Source organism: Oncorhynchus masou, chromosome 13 (assembly GCF_036934945.1).
Source record: "Oncorhynchus masou masou isolate Uvic2021 chromosome 13, UVic_Omas_1.1, whole genome shotgun sequence".
Lineage (NCBI taxonomy): Eukaryota > Metazoa > Chordata > Actinopteri > Salmoniformes > Salmonidae > Oncorhynchus > Oncorhynchus masou.
The window spans coordinates 61,349,534-61,371,951 of record NC_088224.1 but is presented as its reverse complement, the minus strand read 5'-3'; the positions used below and the strand labels follow the sequence as shown (position 1 = coordinate 61,371,951).

The following is a 22,418-nucleotide window of genomic DNA, read 5'->3' as shown; positions in this document are numbered from 1 at the left end:
TAAATGTATGCAATAACTAAAACATTAGATAAGCATGGCCATGTTAAATTTGCACTATCAATTGAAATCCCTTCTCTTTTGAATGACTTAAAGAGAAGATGGGACAAAACAATGCTTACACAACATTTTGTTTTATTTTTATTATAAATACAAGTATGTAACACCATGCCGTTACATTTTAGGGTGAACCCCTGAAGTCGCCTTGCCCCCCTCAGTCTCTGATAGACGACTGTCTGTGGTCAGAACAGAACTGGTCTGAGGAGGGCATCTCCACTTTGGGATCTTCTTTCTGCTCCTGGTCCATTGCCTGTTTAGGGTGGCAGTGGTGTGCACAGGCTGTGTACATCCCTCTGATCAGGAAAAGCACAGATATTGCGGCATAGTAGCTGCCATAGATGATGAACTGGAGAAAGGGAAATTAAACGTTGGTTTAATTAGAGGGGCCAAGAACAGTAACAATGCAGTAATATTTTGCCACCAGGTGTCAATCTCTCTTCACTTTTGATAACTTGTGCAGTGATCAGTTAAAGGAATGGACAATGACCTGTCTAGCTCTGCATTGTGCAACCATACCTGTGTGATAATGTCTAACCCCAGTGCAGTTTCATCAACAACGATGGCTGTGAGAAAGGTCTGCAGCAAGAGGGCGACAAAAGTGTTGACTCCGAACGTTAGAGCATAGCATGCCATTGAAAGGTTGGATGCAATCTGGAATCTGGAATGACAAAACAGATAACACCATGTACTGAATATTTTCATTGTGCACTTCTGATGAATGTCTATGGGTCATGCATGGAAGGTATATGAAATAAATATAGCAGAGTTCATTGAAGTATGGCCTACAGAGATTTCACTTACGTAGTGATGGTAATCAGTAGCATGTAGGAGGCCTTGAAGATGACGTAGCCAGCATAGCTTGCCCAAATGTTGCTGGTGAGCCCAATCAGAAACACGGCCCCTGCCCCCACCGCAGAGAACACCCCCAGTGACAGCTCCCCCCAGACATCCCAGGTTACCTTTACATGACCCACACAGAAGGCTGCAGCTGCACCTATAGGACAGGGATGGGACAACAGTGGATGATTTCCTTTTTAGATCCTGAGTAAATACTTTTAAACTGTTTAAATACTTGTAAACTGTATCCTTCCTCCCTTCCTTGAAGTAATCACTGATCCAACGATGTTGGCTGGATTACAGCATAGGATTCAATACATGGCTTTCATCAATCAATCAATCAAATGTGTTTACAAAGCCCTTTTTACATCAGCAATTGTTACAAAGTGCTTATACAGAAACCCAGCCTAAAACCCCCAAAGACCAAGCAATGCAGATGTAGAAGCGTGGTGGCTGCAAAAAACTCCCAAAAAGGCCGGAACCTAGGAAGAAACCAAGAGAGGAACCAGGCTCTAAGGGTGGCTATTCGTCTTTTGGCTGTGCCGGGTGAAGATTATAAGAGAACGATCCAGTCATATCAGATCAGTCATTACCCCAAGCAAGGATGGATGCTTCGAATTGGAACAGGTCCCTCATCGTATTCCTAGGGGGGGGGGGGGGGGTGTTCCTACCATAATTTATCAGGACAGTATAATGTCTCTATCCCTGAACACATAGGATAGAGGACAGGGGTTTGATTTAATTAAAGGGATACTTCAGGATTTTGACAATGAGACCCTTGATATACTGCCAGATTCAGATTGACTTGTTCCGATAAGTCCCTCTCAAACCCGAGCTATCAGCAATAATCAGAGAAATCGTTACCCAAGTTATCACCTTAATTGAAGCAATTACTCTTCTCTGCGTGCAGAGCCCAACTTGGACCAAAGCGAAGATGACCATGGAACTACTTTGCCTTAAGCCCATCGAAACACATTAACCATTTCATTGTGAGACCAATATTCAGCTGCGTTCTGGAATTTTATTAGTATATTTTTATTAAGTAATAAAATAAATATTAGCATTGCAACATTTTATCTGAAAAACCTCAAGGCACAGCTACTCCACTGAACACACACACACACACACACACACACACACACACACACACACACACACACACACACACACACACACACACACACACACACACACACACACACACACACACACACACACACACACAGTTCTGAGATTGTCTTACCTACTACTGCGCAGATGGCCTCGACCCCTCCATTGTAGACAGAGGAGGTGCTGGATGGCTCTATGTGGTCCCACATCAGCTGGATGTAGTTGAACACCTGGCCGTAGCCGGCCGTGGCTAGAGCCCACCACAGAGACCAGTAGACCAGCTTCCTAGAGGAGTAGGACTCTCTGAAGCTGCTCCAGAGCAGCCTGCCAGCATAGACCACATTATGCAGGCTACACCAGCCAGTTCTACTCCCAGCACCCTGGGTCCTACCCGACTCAGCATCATCCTCTACTGCCTCCTCTGCATCCTGGACCTCCTCCACTGCACTCGCCTCCTCCTCCACCTGGCCCTTGGCTCTCAGGTCCAGGGCAGCCTTCTCCCCCCTGAAGAACATCCCCTGCTGGGGCATGGGTAGCCAGATGGAGATGAGGAACGCAATGCTGAGAATCCCCAGGGAGATAGCATTGAGGTAGAAGTAGTCCAGCCCTGCCAGGGAGACCAGCATCTGGCCTAAGGTGGCCCCTAGGGTGGAGCCTGTCAGCATGGCACTGCGGAGGTAGCCGGTGGCCCGCTGGTACCTCTCCGGAGGGATCACACTGTAGATGTAGGAGAAGTAGGCCACCTCCGTGGAGGTCACCACGGCATAGTTGAACTGCAGGAAGGTCATGGCGGTCAGGCCGGGGGCGAAGCAGAGCAGGACATAGTTGGTGACCAGGAAGAGGCCCTGGACCACGATCACCGGCTTGTACCTCAGGAAGTCTGTCAGCAGGAAGACGGGGAAGAGGACGGCCAGGTAGGAGTACGTCCAGATGGGGAACAGGTAGTTGGTCACCTGAGGAGGCACAGGGAGAGGAGTGATTTATTTATCACTAGATCTATTCAATATGCACAGGGATACTGAATAGTCCCACCGGTCGTCTATATGAAGCAAAAAAACTACATAGCCCACTGTATACAGTAACCTGAGGATACACTGAATATACAAAAGTATGTGGACACCTACATGTGGACACCCAAATTAGTGACTTTCAACGTGGCACTATCATAGGATGTCACCTTTCCAACAAGTCAGTTCGTCAAATTTCTGCCCTGCTAGAGCTGCCCCGGTCACCTGTAGGTGCTGTTATTGTGAAATGTTTCGGAGCAGCAGCGGCTCCTCCGTGAGGTGGTAGGCCACACAGGCACACAGAATGGGAACGCCGGGCGCTGAAGTGTGTAGCGTGTAGCGCATATAGCGTCTGTCCTCGGGTTGCAACACTTACTACTGAGTTCCGAACTGCCTCTAGAAGCAACATCAGCATGATAACTGTTAGTCGGGAGCTTCAGGAAATGGGTTTCCATGGCAGAGCAGCCTAAGATCACCGTGCGTAATGCCAAGCATCGGCTGGAGTGGTGTAAAGCTTGGCACCATTGGACTCTGAATCAGTGGAAGCTCGTTCTCTGGAGTGATGAATCACGCTTCACCATCTGACAGTCCGACGGACACATTTAGGTTTGGAGGTTACCAGGAAAACGCTACTTGCCTGAATGCATAGTGCCAACTGTAAAGTTTGGTGGAGGAAGAATAATGGTCTGGGGTTGTTTTTCATGGTTTGGGTTAGGCTCCTTAGTTCTAGTGAAGGGAAATCTTAACTCCACAGCATACAATGACATTCTAGATGATTCTGTCCTTCCAACTTTGTGGCAACAGTTTGAGGAAGGCCCTTTCCAGTTTCAGCATGACAATACCACCGTGCACAAAGTGAGGCCCATACATAAATGATTTGTTCGAGATCGGTGTGGAAGAACTTGACTGGCCTGCACAGAGCAATGACCGTGACCTCATCAAACACCTTTGGGATGAATTGGAATCCTGATTGTGAGCCAGGCCTAATCGCCCATCATCAGTGCACAACCTCACTAATGCTCTTGTGGCTGAATGGAAGCAAGTCCCTGCAGCAAAGGGGGGACCAACTCCATATTAATACCCATGATTTTGGAATGAGATGTTTGATGAGTAGGTGTCCACATACTTTTGGTAATGTAGTGCATTTCATTTTCATTTTTATAGTGTGCATCATTTACTTTCTTATCACAAACTTGTTAACAAATCCATTCAAAACTGTTCATGTGTAGCATACAGCTCTCTGCTGCTGGTTACTTTACCACTTCCTCTGAGATGTTCTTGTATGGTCCAATAAGGTAGGGTGTTAGGAAGGGCTCAGCTGGTCTGCAGTTGGCGAAGAACCCATAGAGCGACAAAACGGCTGTGGGAAACACCCAGCCAGTGGACTTCAGCTTGGCCCAGGAACCCATCCTGGTAGGCTACCCCTTATGTCCCCCTCACACGCACTACCTCTGGGTCTGAGTCCTGTGTACAAATGGGATCTGTTGACAGTAGGCAGCAGTAGATCACTTGGCCAAGTACTTGTCGGGAAAATGTATGAATTTAGTCTGTCTATGAACTACATGTGCATAACTGAGAATGCAAGTTTATATGAGGGAGACTTTGAGCTATTGGGAAATAGTCCCACTGATGGTAAAATGAAAGCTTACGTCAGCCTCAGTTATCATGACACTGAGTTTACCACGTTTTACTAGTCTCTATTGTTGACTTTATGTAGATGTTTTGTGCACAGTTATGGAACAAGTTCTGTCTTTTTTGAACAGGTTAGTTGTGGGTGAGTTGTGTGTTTCAGTCCATCTGCACATGCATCCTGGCCGAGCTCCAGCTCGTCTGTCGCGGTAACAACGCTTTGTTTACAAGGGATTCTGCTGGAGGAGCGAAATTAAACTCAAACGATTCTTTCTCAGATATTATCCACCAGGTAATGAATATGCTGTTGATGATGCTACAATACTTGATAATTAAGATACTAACACAGACACTTTAACAGTAGTGCTGCTCTGACCTAGAGCTAACTGGCTAGGCTAGCCCAGAGCCATAACCTTAGGTCTCTGTGCTAGCCAGACCAGTTAGCTGTAACAGCAATTTAATGCATGGCACACAAGTTGAAGTTACAAGTAGGCCTAAAGCAACTTGTATGTCACAATTGGTCTGCTTTCGAATATTGAATTGATGCTTTTTGTTCACAGGTATCATCCTGGAATATGAAAAAGGAGGAGCTTTGAAGACTAAATTCACTGATTTGTTGGATTTGTCTCCAGTGTGAGTAGACAATAGTACAATTCATGTTTATGAATGAGATGCTGTGTTAGTGATCATGATATGTACAGGGCTGCTAACTTTTGAAGAAAGCTTGGAGTGATATTTGCTATATGAATTGGGGGTCCTCCATCAGGAAAATTGTACTGTTTCATGGCTCATTTCCTGCAATTCTACGTATTTTGACATAGCTTAGGCCTATGACCAAATGAAAAATACTGGCCAGCTGTATACAGGATGCTTTGAACATTACTTGAACACTCAAACTTTGACGACTTTTGGGGGGGGGGGGGGCAGCAATGAAATGAGATAGAAACAGTGGGAAGGTTGGAAGCACAGATTGATCCCTGTTCTCAGGTAGAAAGTTGTATGCAACACTTGCCGGGGAGTGTTACCACAAGGGCTGTTACGGTGATCGTATTGTCGCCACACCGGCGGTCACGAGTCATGACGGCAGCCAAATTCCATGTGACTGTTTAGTCATGGTAATAGGCTTCTCCAATCTCTGATGCTGCTGATGGTCATTAGTAGCCTACCAAACTTGCTAACTGTCTGGTACTCAGCACTCTATTGTCCCTGTAATCACTATGACATCAATGCAAATGTTATCAGAAATCTAATCACACTTCATGAGCTCATGTTGTGCAACATTTCTATAGGCTATGCAGGTTTTTATTTTATTTATTTCACCTTTATTTAACCAGGTAGGCAAATTGAGAACAAGTTCACATTTACAATTGTGACCTGGCCAAGATAAAGGAAAGAATGAATGGGGCCATGTATCGTGAGATTTTGAGTGAAAACCTCCTTCCATCAGCAAGGGCATTGAAGATGAAACGTGGCTGGGTCTTTCGGCATGACAATGATCCCAAACACAACGCCCGGGCAACAAAGGAGTGGCTTCGTAAGAAGCATTTCAAGGTCCTGGAGTGGCCTAGCCAGTCTCCAGATCTCAACTCCATAGAAGATCTGGGCCAAAATACCAGCAACAGTGTGTGAAAACCTTGTGAAGATTTACAGAAAACGTTTGACCTCTGTCATTGCCAACAAAGGGTATATAACAAAGTATTGAGATAAACTTTTGTTATTGACCAAATACTTATTTTCCACCATAATTTGCAAATAAATTCATTAAAAATCTGACAATGTGATTTTCTTGATTTTTTTTTCTCATTTTGTCTGTCATAGTTGAAGTGTACCTATGATGAAAATTACAGGCCTCTCTCATCTTTTTAAGTGGGAGAACTTGCACAATTGGTGGCTGACTAAATACTTTTTTGTCCCACTGTAGGTGGTCATATATGGATGTTAAATTTTATATATGGGTTGGTTATATAGGATTCTTCTAACCCATCACTTTCTACTACAAATAATAATACAATTAAATTATATCTTTACATTAACAACCAAAGTCTTTCAGAATTCCAGCCATTCCAATAAATGTTATACCCCTTGATCTTCAAGAATAGGACTTGGAAATATGGAAGTATAGATTAGCCAAATTGTTTTACCTGAGCATGGCCCCAAAACTAAGGATTTATTAGCCAGCACAACTGTCTGGTTTAGGATTTTGTTATCATGGAGGACTGATTGGGCTCATTGATTCGAGTTGAAAAATAAATTATGCGCTCATGGAATGGCATTCTTTGCCAAGAGTGTGCAAAGCTTTCATCAAGGCAAAGGGTGGCTACTTTGAAGAATCTAAAATCTAAAATCTATTTTGATTTGTTGGTTACTACATGATTCCTTATGTGTTATTTCATAGTTTTGATGTATTCACTATTATTATTATACAATGTAGAAAATAGTCAAAATAAAAAACAACCCTTGAATGAGTAGGTGTGTCCAAACCATTTGACTGGCACTGTATATATAATGTATAGGTCCAAAAAATAGATGTAGCAACTACAGATTTCCCCTTTAAGTCTATCAAAAGTGTGTAAGTTTGAGCATGTGTTTATTAGAGCTATGGATTTATTTATTTTATCAGAATGAATTAGATTGAGCAATAAAAGCCCCACTTTTATTCCACAGGCTGGAATCTGCACTATGCAGCTGTTGCAAGAGCATATTTTTCACTGGCTGTCCACTGGTTTCAAAAACATTAATTGATAGGAAGCTTAAACTTCTTTAATTCAACCATTGTTGGGTTCAAATACACATTTAGATTTGTGAACAGCCATTCACAACAACCACAATCCATAAGGAGCAAATAGCTAAATGAGAGAGTAGCAGTGTGATTCACATCAACACGCTAACATTATGTAGATATCAATAATAAGTGATATCTGTATCGCCGTAGACTACAACACTACTGTCATTCTTACCTCCAAGCGTTTATTCAAGTTGGATAATCGTTGGATGTCGACAGTGTTGGGGTTCGTTTCCTCGTTCCTTGTCTCATTGACTCATTGGTGAAATTAGCATTATGACAATATCTTTCATTAAATCATTCAAAACCCTTTATTAATGCAATTGCAGACAGAAATTGACAACAGGAACATAACGCATGTTTCTGAGTAAGTTCTGCAAAATATCAAAGGTCCCAAGTTATTTTATTAAACCTGAAGTCCAGGCCTTGTGATGTCACTGCATACGTCATTACCTTCTACTCATCAGACCAAGCCCATGCATACATTGCTATATAAACTTGCAAGAGAGATACAATAGTTCCGGTGTTTTCTAAGGACTAGGCAATAAAAGTTGATTTATTGTGGAATGTCTGACTAGTCTCTTATTTCCTACACTCCTATGCAAAGTTCTCAGTCACACAGTTCTCAGATGGGTCTCTTTATAAGAGGCAGAGAGACTAGAAAACAACTGTGGAACAATACTAAACCTCTATAATTAATATATATATATCATTAATCTGTAGTCTAGGACTCTATATATGTAAGGAGGGTGGGGTCTTATAACCCCTGCCCTTCTATTAATACAACATAAGCATAATCAATTATTATAATAAATCAAACATTTGGTACAGCCACTATCATGACCCCTAGGTGAACCCCTGACAACAGCAGTCATACCATTGGTAGATAGCTTGGACTGTAGCCTACAAAAACCTATTCCTGTTCTTTTCCTGCGATCCATCAAACACATTCGGTGTGTCATCATAGTGGTCTCTGACTTGTGGTTAGTCTCGCTCAGTTGAAACAAACTTACATTTGCGCCTTTTTTCAATGCTGATTTGAATGTCATTGAGAAAACAGAGAAGTGTTAAAGATTTTTTTTCGCAAACATCCTTTATGAATTTAGAAGTAATCCTCGAAGTAATCATCTAGTTTTTCAAAAGTATCGGTAATCTGATTATAATATTTCTGCTGGTAACGTAACGGATTACAGTTTTTTTTGTAATCCCTTACATGTAACATGTAATCCGTTACTCCCCCACCCTGAGTATATGTAAAGACAAGATTAAATAAAGAATAGTCTGATGGGTAACAATATTTTCCTATCACTTGTGAATTATATATTATCACTTGTGAATGACGCCCAGCTTGTGTGCAGTAAGGCAAGAAACAGCGCATGCCTTTTTTTGCAACTTTTTAAAATCATAGTTGACCACACCAGGTGAGGGCCCTCTTCCACGCCCATTGCCTAAAGTCAGCACAACCTGCCCCGGGACGTCTTCCTTGGGGCTCTGAGTACCAGGACCTCCAGGAGGTGTTCAGCAAGGCCCATGCCACTTCGCTCCCGCCGCACGGGCCTTATGACTGCAGGATTGACCTTCTCCCTAGCACGACTCCGCCCCGAGGTTGACTGTACTCTCTGTCGGGACCAGAGACCAAGGCGATGGAGACCTACATTTGGGGACTCCCTTGCTGCAGGATTCATCTATCCTTCTTCTTCTCCCGTCCGCGCAGGGTTCTTCTTTGTGGAGAAGAAGGACAAGACCTGCGCCCGTGGACCTGCGCCCGTGGATCGACTACCGGGGTCTCAATGACATATCGATTAAGATCCGCTACTCACTACCACTCATCTCCTCGGCCTTCGAGCCGTTACAAGGGGCCATCGTGTTTTCCAAGCTGGATCTACGGAACACCTACCACCTGGTGCAGATACGGGAAGGGGACGAGTGGAAGACTGCCTTCAACACGGCCAGTGGTCACTACGAGTATCTGGTCATGCCTTTTGGCCTTGCTGTGTTCCAGGCTCTGGTCAATGATGTTCTACCTAGATGACATCCTCATCTTCTCCCGTTCCACTCAAGAACATGTGCTTCATGACAGGTTCTCCAACGCCTCCTGGAGGCTGTTTAAAAATGTATAAAAAAAAAAAATGAATATCCAGAAACATACAATATACTTGCAGTGAAGCCGCTCAACAACTACATCACACCAGTCATCCAGCAGACTCCCATTCAGAGCGACACACAGAAGCATCCAAGGTCAACGCCCTGCTCAAGGGCACGTCGACAGATCTCCCACAAGGCCCAAAAAACATGACCCCCCCACAGTTCCCCATAGCTGTCCCTCAACCATCCGAGACCCCTCCCACTGTCACCCTCCCCAAGAAAAAAAGAAAGAAAAGAGGAAATAAAGTAATAAAAAATACATTTAATTCCATTCCCCACCCCCATTCCCCACCCCCATTCCCCACTCCCATTCCCCACTCCCATTCCCCACCCCCATTCCCCACTCCCATGCACCAACAACCAAGAAAATGAACTCATGAGTAAAAGAAACAGAAAAAAACAATGCAAAAAAACAAAGGACATCAAGGACAACTAAAATCATAAAAGCAAGGCCAACTGTATATGTTTGAGTTAGTGGTTCAACGGATCTGATTATTTTAGAATCAGCAACAACAAAAATGAAGGGAGACAAATATAATTTTGCTTTCCATTTATTACTTAAAGAACACTTAAAGCAAGGAACTGTTCAATGTTTAAATAATATCTAAAAATATTCAATACTCAATTGTTAAATTAAAGTGCAATATGAGGCATGATACCTTCTTCCTTTGAACAACAGTGAATGAAAAAATAGCCTATGTCCATATAAAAAAAGAAAAAAAGCAAAGCAGACCTGAGCTTATAACTTTAAATTCCATTTAAAAAAGAAGAGGATGTCTAAATTGTCTGGGGAGAGGGTAGACCTCTTTGCAGTCACTATGTCTCCTGCCATGGAGAACACCCTCTCACTTGGAACTGAAGTGCCAGGCACAGCCAGGCGGCATCTTGCCATCATGGCAATGTGAGGGTATTTACACTCATTGCTTTTCCACCATGCCAGGGGATCACCATCCACTGGAACGCCGCTTGCTGTCTTGTAGGATGCCACCTCCTCTTTGATGGTGTTCGCAAACGTCTTGTCTGTGTCCTTGCTCGCAAAGGTCTCCCCGAAAAGCTCCTTCATGGCCAAATTATGTTGTGGAGGAGATGCCTCTGAGTCTGCTCTTGTCGGCTCTGTGGCTTGACCTTGCAGAAAAAAATTACTTGATCTATTAAACTAACTAATTATTTATTTTCATATTTCATAGAACTATAATTGTGGCAATAACATTTAATAAAAGCCATTATTTTTGTTCCAAATAAAAAATGGATGATTCTAATAGCAATAGCATAGACTAAGATTAGACTGCAGAATATTTATTATGTAAGTAATTCACTCTTATTTTTTATTTGTTACCTCTTCAGTGGCCACAATATCAGTGGTGAGATCACTGTATGTCCTCTGCGTAGGGTCTAGGTGATACAGGGACTTGAACCTGTGCAGTAGATTCATGAAGGTTGTCCTGTACATTAGGGGGGTATCTGGGGTTCAGGTCCTCTCTAATGGCAGCCTTGACATCTCTAGTGATGGTCCTGTCTTCCTCACTTGGTAACATGGATTGTAGAATCCTTGTTTTCAGAGGTAGGATCATGGACACAGATGGTGCTGCTTCAGTGCTCAATAGGGTTGTAACCGTTTTGAGGGGTTTGAGCACCTGGAGGACCTCCTCTGACACTTTCACGTCATCATCAGACAAGGTGACGATGTCTTAATGTTTTTCCAGGGTCTTGTCTGTCAGTGCAGAGTATACAGCTGCCTGCTGCTCAAGATAGCTAGGTAGGGTAGCCTAGTGGTTAGAGCGTACCCGGAAGGTTGCAAGTTCAAATCCCCGAGCTGACAAGGTACAAAATTGTCGTTCTGCCCCTGAACAGGCAGTTAACCCACTGTTCCTAGGCCATCATTGAAAATAAGAATTTGTTCTCAACTGACTTGCCTAGTTAAATAAAGGTTAAATAAATAGCTCTCCAACATATCATAAGTAGAGTTCCATGAGCTTGTGGGTCTATAGCTGTGGCATTTCTTGCTTGATCTTAACCTGAGTGGCTGTTGTGCTTCAGTGGAGAAAAGAAATCCACCTTCCTGATCCTCCCATCTGGTTCACTGAGATTCCCCTTTGAGATGCTAAATTGATCACATGTGCAAAGTAAGCTATCCGTGGCCCCAGTCCAGCCTCTCTCACTGCATTTACTTGGTTCTTGGCATTATCTGTGGTGGTTGGGATATTGCTATTGGGCCTCTCTAGCTTCCATTGGGCCTCTCTAGCTTCCACTGCGCCAGATGTGTGCCTGTGTGACTCTTATAGAGGGGTCGTGTCTGTAGCACCGGACTTCACATCTCTGTGGTGTAGTGAGCAGTCACAGTCACGTAGCTTTCCATTGCCCTGGAGGTCCACCCAAATGTGGTGAGGGCAACAGAGGATGCCTTGGATAATTCGTCGACAATTTTGATATTTTCCTGTTCATAAAGATCAGTCACGATCTTCATATGGAAGTGGGTGCGCCAGGGGATTTCATAGCGTGGCTCAAGCACTTTCACCATATTTTTTTTCACCCTTTGTTTTCCACAACAGAGTATGGCCTCATGTCTGCAGCGATAAACATCCCAATAGATTTGGTGATGGCTTTAGCCCGTCTGAAAACGGCGAAGAATTGGGATGCAGCCATAGACAGCCATTAACTGGTATGACCACACTGCCAGTGCATTCTGTAAACAGTACAGCCATCCTGTAATTCCTCATTTGAACCCTAGATGGCAGCAGGGGGTGGGAATTGTAATATTCAGGACTCTTCCTCAGCACATCAAAGCCAGACGTATTATGTATGGGTATTACACGGTCAAATATATAGATGTAAATTGGATTAATGCAGTCAAGAAAACCGCCTCAGAGTAAAAAGAAATGTCCTCCTCCCTTCTCCCTTGCAGGCGCTGCAGTCACACATACTGTGTGACTGAAGGTTTATAACTGGGAGCTGTGACAGGACATGTAAAATATGGGACACGGCGTCAGGCGAGGGACTGCACAAACTGGAGGGCCACAGGTACGTGGTGTACGCCATTGCCTTCAACAACCCCTAGGGGTAACCACCTTCCTGTTAATCTACCCCAGGTGTAAAAACACCAGGACTTGTGTTCATAAAGCGTCTCAGAGTGGAAGTGCTGATCTAGGATCAGGTCCCCCCCTGTCCATATAATCTGATTCATTATGATATAAAAGGCTAAACTGATCATAGATCAGTACTCCGACTCTGAGACTCTTAGGTCCCAGAGAGCCTTCTCCCTATCCTATGTTCCTCCGTTGGGAAAGAGTTGTTGGTGGTCAAAATAAAGTATTTTTCCTATCTCAAATCTTACCTTCATTTCTCCTCTTTAATCCACGGTCAAGATTTCCACTGGGTCCTTTGATAAGACCTGCAGGATGTGGAGAGTCGAGATGGGCAAATGTTTTCACACACTGTGGAAATAGTAGGAGGGACTTTCTGAGAGATTGGACTTGTCTTTCAGTATAAATAGGATTGCAGTGAGCTTCGAATCTGATTTTCTACGTGAATGGCAGCTAACACAGTTTTCGGTGCTGACCAGGTAAGTTTGGCATTTAACCAACCTTGGTGGCCATGGGTAGCATGGACACTACGGACAAGCTATGGGACGTCCAGACTGGAGAGGAGGTGCTTCTCTCTCTCTCTCTCTCTCTCTCTCTCTCTCTCTCTCTCTCTCTCTCTCTCTCTCTCTCTCTCTCTCTCTCTCTCTCTCTCTCTCTCTCTCTCTCTCTCTCTCAATTCAATTATATTCAATTCAATTCAATTCAAGGGCTTTATTGGCATGGGAAACATGTGTTAACATTGCCAAAGCAAGTAAGGTAGATAATATATAAAGTGAAATAAACAATAAAAATTAACAGTAGACATCACACATACAGAAGTTTCAAAACAATAAAGACATTACAAATGTCATATTATATATATATATATATATACAGTGTTTTAACAATGTACAAATGGTAAAGGACACAAGATGAAATAAATAAGCATAGATATGGGTTGTATTTACAATGGTGCGTGTTCTTCACTGGTTGCCCTTTTCTCGTGGCAACAGGTCACAAATCTTGCTGCTTTGATGGCACACTGTGGAATTTCACCCAGTAGATATGGGAGTTTTTCAAAATTGGATTTGTTTTCGAATTCTTTGTGGATCTGTGTAATCTGAGGGAAATATGTCTCTCTAATATGGTCTCTCTCTGTCTCTCTCTCTCTCTCTGTCTCTCAATTCAATTCAATTCAATTCAAGGGGCTTTATTGGCATGGGAAACATGTGTTAACATTGCCAAAGCAAGTAAGGTATATAATATATAAAGTGAAATAAACAATAAAATCTCTCTCTCTCTCTTTCTGTCTCTCTCTCTCTCTCTCTCTCTCTCTCTCTCTCTCTTTCTCTCTCTCTCTGAAGCTGTGACTGTAATGCATTCATTAGGTAATCCATCTATCTACATACTCAACTACAGGACATGCAGCTTCCTGCTGCACGTGGGCAAACTGTGTGGCTCTGTGTCCCAGAGAGGGGATTCTGTGTGGTCCTCTCTATGCCTCCTCTCTACCTCTTCTCTACATCTCCTACTTCAATTATTCCTACATTAGTCATGCTGGTGAATATGGTGACTCAAGCACAAAAAGGAAAATGTGTTCCTCGAACTGAATTGGATGAAATTGTGCAATTTAGCTTTTTCAAAGGAGAAAGAATACCTCGTTTATTTGACTGTTCTTTTGTGAACTCTGCAAGTGTAACGAATCGAATTCTCTTCTCTCTTTCATGTTTTTTGTTTGTTCCCTCTCTCTCTCTATCTCTCTCCCTCTCTCTTCCTCTCCCTCCCTCCCTCCTTCCCCCCCCCCTTCTTTCTCCTTCCTCTCTCAGGGCCACTCAGCAGGTATCATCTCCTTGTCGTTTAACACAGTGGGTGACCAGCTAGTCACTGGCTCCTTTGACCACACTGTTTCTCTGTGGGATGTTCCATCTGGGAGGTGAGTGCCCAAGTGTGTGTGTGTGTTTTTGCGCGTCCATCAATGTGTGTGTGTTTGCGTGTCCATCCATATGTGTGTGTGTGTTTGTGTCCATCCATGTGTGTGTGTGTGTGTGTGTGTGTGTTTGCATGTCCATCCATGTGCTTGTGTGTGTGTGTGTGTGTTTGCGTGTCCATCCATGTGCTTGTGTGTGTGTTTGCGTGTCCATCCATGTGTGTGTGCGTGTGTGTTTGCGTGTCCATCCATTTGCTTGTGTGTGTGTGTGTGTGTGTTCACGTTTCCATCCATGTGTGTGTGTGTTTGCGTGTCCATTCATGTGTTTGTGTGTGTGTGTGTGTGTGTGTTTGCGTGTCCATCCATGTGTGTCTTACAATCAAATCAAATCAAATTGTATTTGTCACATGCGCAGAATACAACAGGTGTGAAATGCTTACTTACGAGCCCTTAACCAACAATCCAGTTTTAAGAAATAGAGTTAATAAAATATTTACTAAATAAACAAAAGTTGTAAAAAATTTAATCAATCACAAGGTAACGCAAGACATTTACATAACAATAATGAGGCTATATACAGGGGGTACCGACAGATAATAAACAGTTAATAGTAGCAGTGTAAACACATGGGGGGGGTCATGTAAATAATCTGGGTGACCATTTGATTAGTTTAGTTGCTCAGCAGTCTTATGGCTTGTGGTTAGAAGCTGTTACGGTGCCTTTTTGACTTGCCGCTCTAGCACCGCTTGCCGTGCAGAGGCAGAGAGAACAGTCGATGATTTGGGTGACTGGAGTCTTTGACAATTTTTTGGGCCCACCTCTGACACCGTCTAGTATATAGGTCCTGGATGTCAGGAAGCTTGGCCCCGGTGTTGTACTGGGCCATACGCACCACCCTGTAGCACCTTACGGTCAGATGCTGAGCAGTTGCCATACCAGGCGGTAATGCAATCGGACAGGATGCTCTCGATGGTGCAGCTGTAGAACTTTTTGAGGATCTGGGGACCCATGCCAACTCTTTTCAGTCTCCTAAGGGGAAAAGGTGTTGTCATGCCCTCTTCACAACTGTCTTGGTGTGTTTGGACCATGATAGTTTGTTGGTGATGTGGACACCAAGGAACTTGAAACTCTCAACTCTCTCCACTTCAGTCCCATCGATGTTAATGTAGTCCACAATCATCTCCTTTGTCTTGCTCACAAATGAGAGAGGTTGTAATCCTGGCACCACACTGCCAGGTCTCTGACCTCCTCCCTATAGGCTGTCTAATCATTGTCAGTGATCAGGCCTACCACTGCTGTGTCATCAGCAAATTTAATAATGGTGTTGGAGTCATGCTTGGCCACGCAGTCATGGGTGAACAGGGAGCATAGGAGGGGACTAAGCACGCTCCCCTGAGGGGGGCAGATGTGTTGTTGCCTACCGTTACCACCTGGGGCGGCCCATCAGGATGTCCAGGATCCAGTTGCAGAGGGAAGTGTTTAGTCTCAAGGTCCTTAGCTTAGTGATGAGCTTTGTGGGCGCTATGGCGTTGAACGCTAAGCTGAAGTCAATGAACAGCATTCTCACATAGGTGTTCCTTTTGTCCAGGTGGGAAAGGGCAGTGTGGAGTGTTTGCGTTTCCATCGGCGTGTGTGTGTGTGTGTGTGTGTGTGTGTGTGTGTTTGTGTGTCCATCCATGTGTTTGTGTCATTGTCTAACCACCATTACCACCCTACTCTCATTCTACCAGGCGTGTCCACACACTGATAGGTCACAAAGGGGAGATAAGCAGTGTTCAGTTTGACTGGGACTGCTCCCTTCTCATCACCGGGTCCATGGACAAAAGAAGTAGGGTGAGCTCACATCCTCTCTCTCTTTCTCTCTCTTTCTCTAGTAGAGTCTCCTATCACTTAAGCTCTGCATCTTTTTAAAAGGAAATCTTTTCATTATTCCAAGATGAGTCACGTTTTCTGGGTAGTCGTGTGAATTATTCACATGGCTGCATTCTTGAAGAGGAGATTGTAAAGAGGGAAAACACAACCATTGTGTTGTTAGAGCGCTAACCAAGCTGGTTGTTGTTGTTAAAGGTTTTTAAAAATAGATGCATTAACATTTGACATTTTGCCATTGTGTGTGTTTGTGCGTGTGTCTGTGTGTGTGTTTGTGAATGCGTATGTGCGCGTGTGTGTGTGCTTATGTGTGTGCACGTGTGTGTTTGTGTCCTTACAGTATGTGTTTGTGTACCGGAATGTGTGCGTGTGTCTCTGCTTTCCCAGGTGTGGGAGGCAGCGTGTGGGAAGTGAATGGCCACACTAGCAGGCCATAAAGACGAGGTGCTGGATGTGTGTTTTGACTACACCAGTCAACTCATAGCCACTGCCTCGGCTGACGGGACGACCACAGAGATACAGTACACACTATATCATACTAATGGTGTTCTATTTAATTATGGGGTACCTCTACCTCTGCTGTTTCTATGACTGTCAATATAAAGTTCCTGGATTTAACAATGTCCCAGGCACTGAACAATTATATCCGTACTGTACCCAGACACCCCCATTCCACACTGTCATGCCAATCCAGATCGTACTGTGGTGGCTTGAAAATGTATTTTTCACATTGTCCTTTCCAGCACAGTTCCGGCAATTATGGTGTATGGCTAACCAGGCCAGCTCAATTGAATTCATTTTAGGTTAAACTTCATCTTCGCTCAAGCAATACCACCGGATGTTTCGAGACATCAGTATTTCCCCTGACACTTAGGCACAGCGAGACTGTCCAGTGTAACAGTATAACTTTAGACCGTCCCCTCGCCCATACCCGGTCGCGAACCAGGGACCCTCTGCACACATCAACAACAGTCACCCACGAAGCATCGTTACCCATCGCTCCACAAAAGCCGCGGCCCTTGCAGAGCAAGGGGAACCACTACTTCAAGGTCTCAGAGCAAGTGACGTCACCGATTGAAACGCTATTTAGCGCGAACACCGCTAACTAGCTAGCCATTTCACATCTGTTACACTCACCCCCCTTTTGACCTTCCTCCTTTTCCGCAGCAACCAGTGATCCGGGTCAACAGCATCAATGTAACAGTATAATTTTATAAACCGTCCCCTCGCCCATACCCGGGCGCGAACCAGGACCCTCTGCACACATCAACAACTGACACCCACGAAGCATCGTTACCCATCGCTCCACAAAAGCCGCGGCCCTTGCAGAGCAAGGGGAACTACTACTTCAAGGTCTCAGAGTAAGTGACGTCACCGATTAAAACGCTATTTAGCGCGAACACCGCTAACTAGCTAGCCATTTCACATCCATTACACCAGCACTGCCAGACTGGAGGGCCACGAGGGAGAGATACCCAAGGTGAGTCGCTGAGACAGGTAATGTTTCAAATGGGATCCAAAATGGCCCCTCTCTCTCTCTCTCTCGCTCTGTCTCTTTGTCTGCCTCGGAGCATCCGTCAGACTCACAAGGGTACAGGACTGGACAGGAGGGATGAGGACGGCGGTCCGCTTGCCGGGGGGGATATTTCTACCTCCTGTTACTGATTCTCGTGTCAGTTTCTAGGTCAACCACGTCTCGACGATGACATAGAGAGACGTGCCCTTGAAGGTGTGTGTCCCTCAGGCCAGAGCTTTCCAGAAACATCCGGGCCCCTCTGACCTGCTCTATATACAGGCTGATTCCTGGTCTACCTGTGATTCCCCCTTCCCCTGGTGGTCTCATTTGATTGGCACTTTTCCTTTGCTCTTGTCTCAGTTTCCTATAGAGTCATACCTTGAGCGCTTTAATGTCACACCTTGGTTGTTTTATTAACCAATCACCATGGCACAGTCTGCCCCTGCTCACTGTGTAATTGCGTTAGCCACGGCTGTATAGTACCACATGTGACCTGGGACTGTGTTGTAGGTGACCCAGCTGTAACCTGAATGTGTGTGTGTGATTTTATCAGGCTCTGCCATTTGACAGTTCTGCCAGTGTACGTTAGCGTGTGTGTGTGCATATTTGTTAGTGTGTGTGTGCACATGCCTGCATGTTGTGTGTGTATGTGTATGTGTTTGTCGCTCGGAGCCACAGCCACTAGGGGGTCTGATTTAGACGTAGGAAATGTATGACTTTCCTACACACACCATTCCTACACACACCATTCCTACACACACCTTTCCTACACACACCTTTCCTACACACACCTGTCCTACACACACCTGTCCTACACACACCTTTCCTACACACACCTTTCCTACACACACCTTTCCTACACACACCTTTCCTACACACACCTGTCCTACACACACCTTTCCTACACACACCTTTCCTACACACACCTGTCCTACACACACCTTTCCTACACACACCTTTCCTACACACACCTTTCCTACACACTTCTCAATAGTTGGTATTCAGACTTACCTTATGCAGATGTGTAATGGACTTTGCAGGCGTGGTTAACATTTATTAAACTGCTGGAAACCCTCCCACTTGCTGGCCAACCATTTTCCTTGTGTTTTCATTCAATAGAATGTTCAGTACATTCCTCTAAATCCATCCCTTTGTACCTTTAACTACAATTTTCTTGACAGAGTCACTAGAACATATGGAGGGAAGGTTAAGAATATTAGGGAACGATGAAAGAAAGCCTTGTAAACACACTCATATTCATCTCCTTTTCAGCACCAGTTGGTAGATTTAAAAATACTTTTATATTATATTAATACTTGTATACTAAGGGTTAGGAAAGTATTTATGAATAATACAAAAACAGCTTTGGAGAGCCTTTATGCACGTAATATATTGGTGAATAAAAAATAGTTGTTTGATTCATCCTGAATAATAATCTGTCAATCTTTAGATCTACCCTAATAATCCTTATTCATCAGTCCAGTCATTGTGAAGCAGGCTCCAGGTTTAAACTGCTACACACAGTCTGCGTTCCATAATTATTCAAGTAATTATTCAAATGTCCCAAATTATTGCACCATTTGTAATCCGTTTGGCCTAATATACCGTAATCCACTATTGTTAGCGATGCTCAGGAACAACCATACAAACGTGACAGACGAAAGAAATGCAAATTGTAAGGAAAGTAACACTAAAGTCAGTGTATGTGGGTATAACTGACGGTGGCTACCGATAGTGACTAATATTTAACATGAAACAAATGGTAAAAAATACAAAGAAACATCTAGGCATATAATTAGAACATTCTGGAAATCATATGGTCTCCAAATGTCATCCCAAATTATAAGGCCAGCATTTCATAAACTTCCCTGTGGAAAAGTTAATATACCATCCATTTAGTGACTTACAAGAATAATTAGTGATAGTGCCTTGCTGAAGGATACATCAACAGATTTTTCACCTAGTCGTGTAGAGGAATTGAACCTTTTGGTTACAGACCCAACACTCTTAACCACTAGGCTACCTGCCATTGTTTCAAAATGCTTTAGTTTGCTGCCATATGACTGGTTTAACATTTGGCGCCAACAATCATAAAGTAAAATATATCTAAAAGAATGACCTTATTCATCATTTCATTGCGTGCAAAGGTGGTGGAATTATGAGGGAGTCAAGGTCAGAATACGGCGCATCTGTAGACACCTCCGCCAAATGTGTTTTATTTGATCTCCAGCCCTAACGAATAAGGGGTGAAGAACATGTTATTCTCATGCTTAAATTCAAGGTCAGAATACGCTTAGAGAGAAAAGTGCATAAAAAGTGAATTATGTTCAATTTAGGCGCTCTAAACTCAGGTTGCAATTCCCCCCTAGCTGCCTCATTGGGCTGCCTGTCTTGTGTCTGTTTACTGAAAGCCATCAGGGCCCTCGGTAATAGGCTGGAAGGAGGATGATTTCACAGGATTATGACACTCATCTCCACCTAACAGGACACCTCTCTCTCCTCCCTCCGCCTTCTAACCGCTCTGTCAATCTCTTTTTTCATCACTCTCTCCCACTACTTCTCTCTGTCGGTCGCTGTTTTAATTCCATTCTAATTCTTCCACTGTCGTCCCTCCAGCTCCCTCTCCCCCACTCTTTGTTGTTTCTTTCTTCCTCTCATTACGAGGGAGGGACCGGATTTTTCTTAAAGGTCCAATGGAACTGTTTTTATCTCAATATTAAATCATTTCTGGGTAACAATTAAGTACCCCACTGTGATTGTTTTCAATTAAAATGGTCAACAATTGTTAGCAAGGAGCAATTTCTCAAGCAATAATTTGAGTGGGGGAAACAAATTAAAAACGAGCTGTTTTGTTGCAAAGGTTTGGAACTATCTTATTGGTCTATTAACTAATTAACCACCTGGTGATGTCACCAGGCAGGCCAAAACTCCATTCCACCAAAACAGGCTGAAATTTCATGCGGTCTTTTTCAAACAGCTCTTATACTAAAAGGCCATTATCATAATTTTAACAATTTCACGGCATTATTCAAACGCCATAGTGAGAAAATATATATTTTTAAATTCTGCACTGGGCCATTAAATTAAAAATAATATCTGTAGAATGAATTTCATAGAACCAAATACTGCTAAATAAATGAATTTTTTGTTGATTAAATATGCAGGAAAAAATGTAAAAGAGTAATTGATATGGAATGTAATTATCTCAACAGAATCCGTGTGGGTCTACTCATGACCATTCAGTTACTCCATCTTCTTCTGCCTCACCTTTCTTTCTCTTCTCTTTTTCCTCTCTCTTTTCACCACTCGCTTCCCTCGTGTCCTCTTTTCTCCAAATTGTACACCTCTGTGCTCTCGTTCTCTCCTCCATGCTCCTCCTCTTTGCTCCCCCTCATCTCTCTCTCTCTCTCTCACACACTTTACTTTTATGACAATGCAGAGCCAGCATCATTTAACCATCCCAGCCCCATGTTCATTTCTTCACCTCACTGTGTGTGCTTGTCGATCTCTCTGAAGTCTATCTATCTGTTCCATTAGAATCATTCCTCCATAGGAAATACCTGCTCCATGTACAGCTAATAACCTTTTAAGAATAGAGTGCTGATGTGCTGTCAATTTCAACCTCTTCTTCTTATCCCTTGCAGATCTGTTTTAACGCTCTCAAGCCAGTAGAGTTCTGTCGGCCAGCGCTGACATGATGGCTCGCCTGTGGGATGTCCAGTCTGGCGTCTATCTTCAGGTCCCGGAGGGACACACTGACGAGATCTTCTCCTCCGCCTTCAACTACGAGGGTGACACCATCACAGGTAATAAGCACCCTCTGTCAGGGCTGGGGTCAATTCCATTTCAAATCAGCATTGAGTTAGCAAAATTTGCCTGAAATGGAATTGAGCCCAACCCTGCCCTCTATATAATCATACCTAGTTCAAATGCAAAGACGCCATTGCAAAGTCTTCACAGCCAAACAAGCTTTATTTTTTATCCACTCACAAGCACTTTATCAAAGTTCAAATGAACAGACCACAGCTGGATGAGGTGAGCTTCTGTCTCCTTTTCAACCACCTGTCCCTGTTTTTTCTCTGCTGCAGGCAGCAAGGACAACACCTGTCGCTGACCCGTCCTACGGTCAGTAGATTGTGTGAGGAAGGGAAGGCCATCTGGACAGGTGACTCCAGTCTGACTACTGATGTCCATCCCCCAACAAGAAGATGACTCCAACAGGGCCTTGTCTGAAGATACACTTCCCCGGAAGTTATCACTAACCCAATATATGTGACGACCTAGTTTCTGTGGAGTAAGATTCAGTAGACCGGATAGCCTTGGTGAGTTACTATGGTCCCACTGTCATTTTACTATGTAGCACTGTAGACAGACAGTTTAGAGCAGTGGGTGCGTCCCAAATGGCACCCAATCCCTATTAAGTGCACTACTTTTGAGCAGGGCCTATAGGGCTTTTCAGCCTCTACCCATCTTTTTCCTC

At 43.8% G+C, this 22,418-nt stretch overlaps 1 protein-coding gene, 1 long non-coding RNA gene and 1 pseudogene across 4 annotated transcripts; 2 read left to right on the top strand and 1 right to left on the bottom strand.

The window, feature by feature from the left end:
• Nucleotides 1-125: 125 nt before the first annotated feature.
• Nucleotides 126-4,420, bottom strand: LOC135552772 (thiamine transporter 2-like). The gene is made up of 5 exons (XM_064984596.1): nucleotides 4,271-4,420; nucleotides 2,138-2,957; nucleotides 859-1,051; nucleotides 574-715; nucleotides 126-403 (listed from the first exon to the last, which is right to left on the bottom strand). Exons 1-5 carry the CDS (start codon nucleotides 4,418-4,420, stop codon nucleotides 212-214), a joined length of 1,497 nt encoding a protein of 498 aa, XP_064840668.1. The 3' UTR covers nucleotides 126-211.
• LOC135552773 (uncharacterized) lies at nucleotides 4,345-6,408 on the top strand. 3 transcript variants are annotated; one of them, XR_010457502.1, is made up of 4 exons: nucleotides 4,345-4,424; nucleotides 4,775-4,932; nucleotides 5,201-5,273; nucleotides 5,975-6,408. It is a non-coding gene; the product is annotated as an uncharacterized LOC135552773 (long non-coding RNA). The 3 variants fall into 3 exon arrangements; XR_010457503.1 differs by lacking the exon at nucleotides 4,345-4,424 and adding an exon at nucleotides 4,460-4,545; XR_010457501.1 differs by lacking the exon at nucleotides 4,345-4,424 and having other exon boundaries at nucleotides 4,644-4,932.
• A 3,977-nt stretch (nucleotides 6,409-10,385) lies between these two features.
• Nucleotides 10,386-22,280, top strand: LOC135553367 (dynein assembly factor with WD repeat domains 1-like; annotated as a pseudogene).
• The last annotated feature ends 138 nt before the right edge of the window (nucleotides 22,281-22,418 follow it).

What these genes read in the sequence shown, in the direction of transcription:
- LOC135552772 (XM_064984596.1), bottom strand. Translation starts at nt 4,420, where the DNA reads ATGGGTTCCTGGGCCAAGCTGAAGTCCACTGGCTGGGTGTTTCCCACA. An exon ending in GGCCATCTGCGCAGTAGTAG is followed by an intron (nt 1,052 to 2,137) that starts GTAAGACAATCT and finishes CCTGTCCTATAG; the next exon opens with GTGCAGCTGCAGCCTTCTGT. An exon ending in GGTTAGACATTATCACACAG is followed by an intron (nt 404 to 573) that starts GTATGGTTGCAC and finishes CCCTTTCTCCAG; the next exon opens with TTCATCATCTATGGCAGCTA.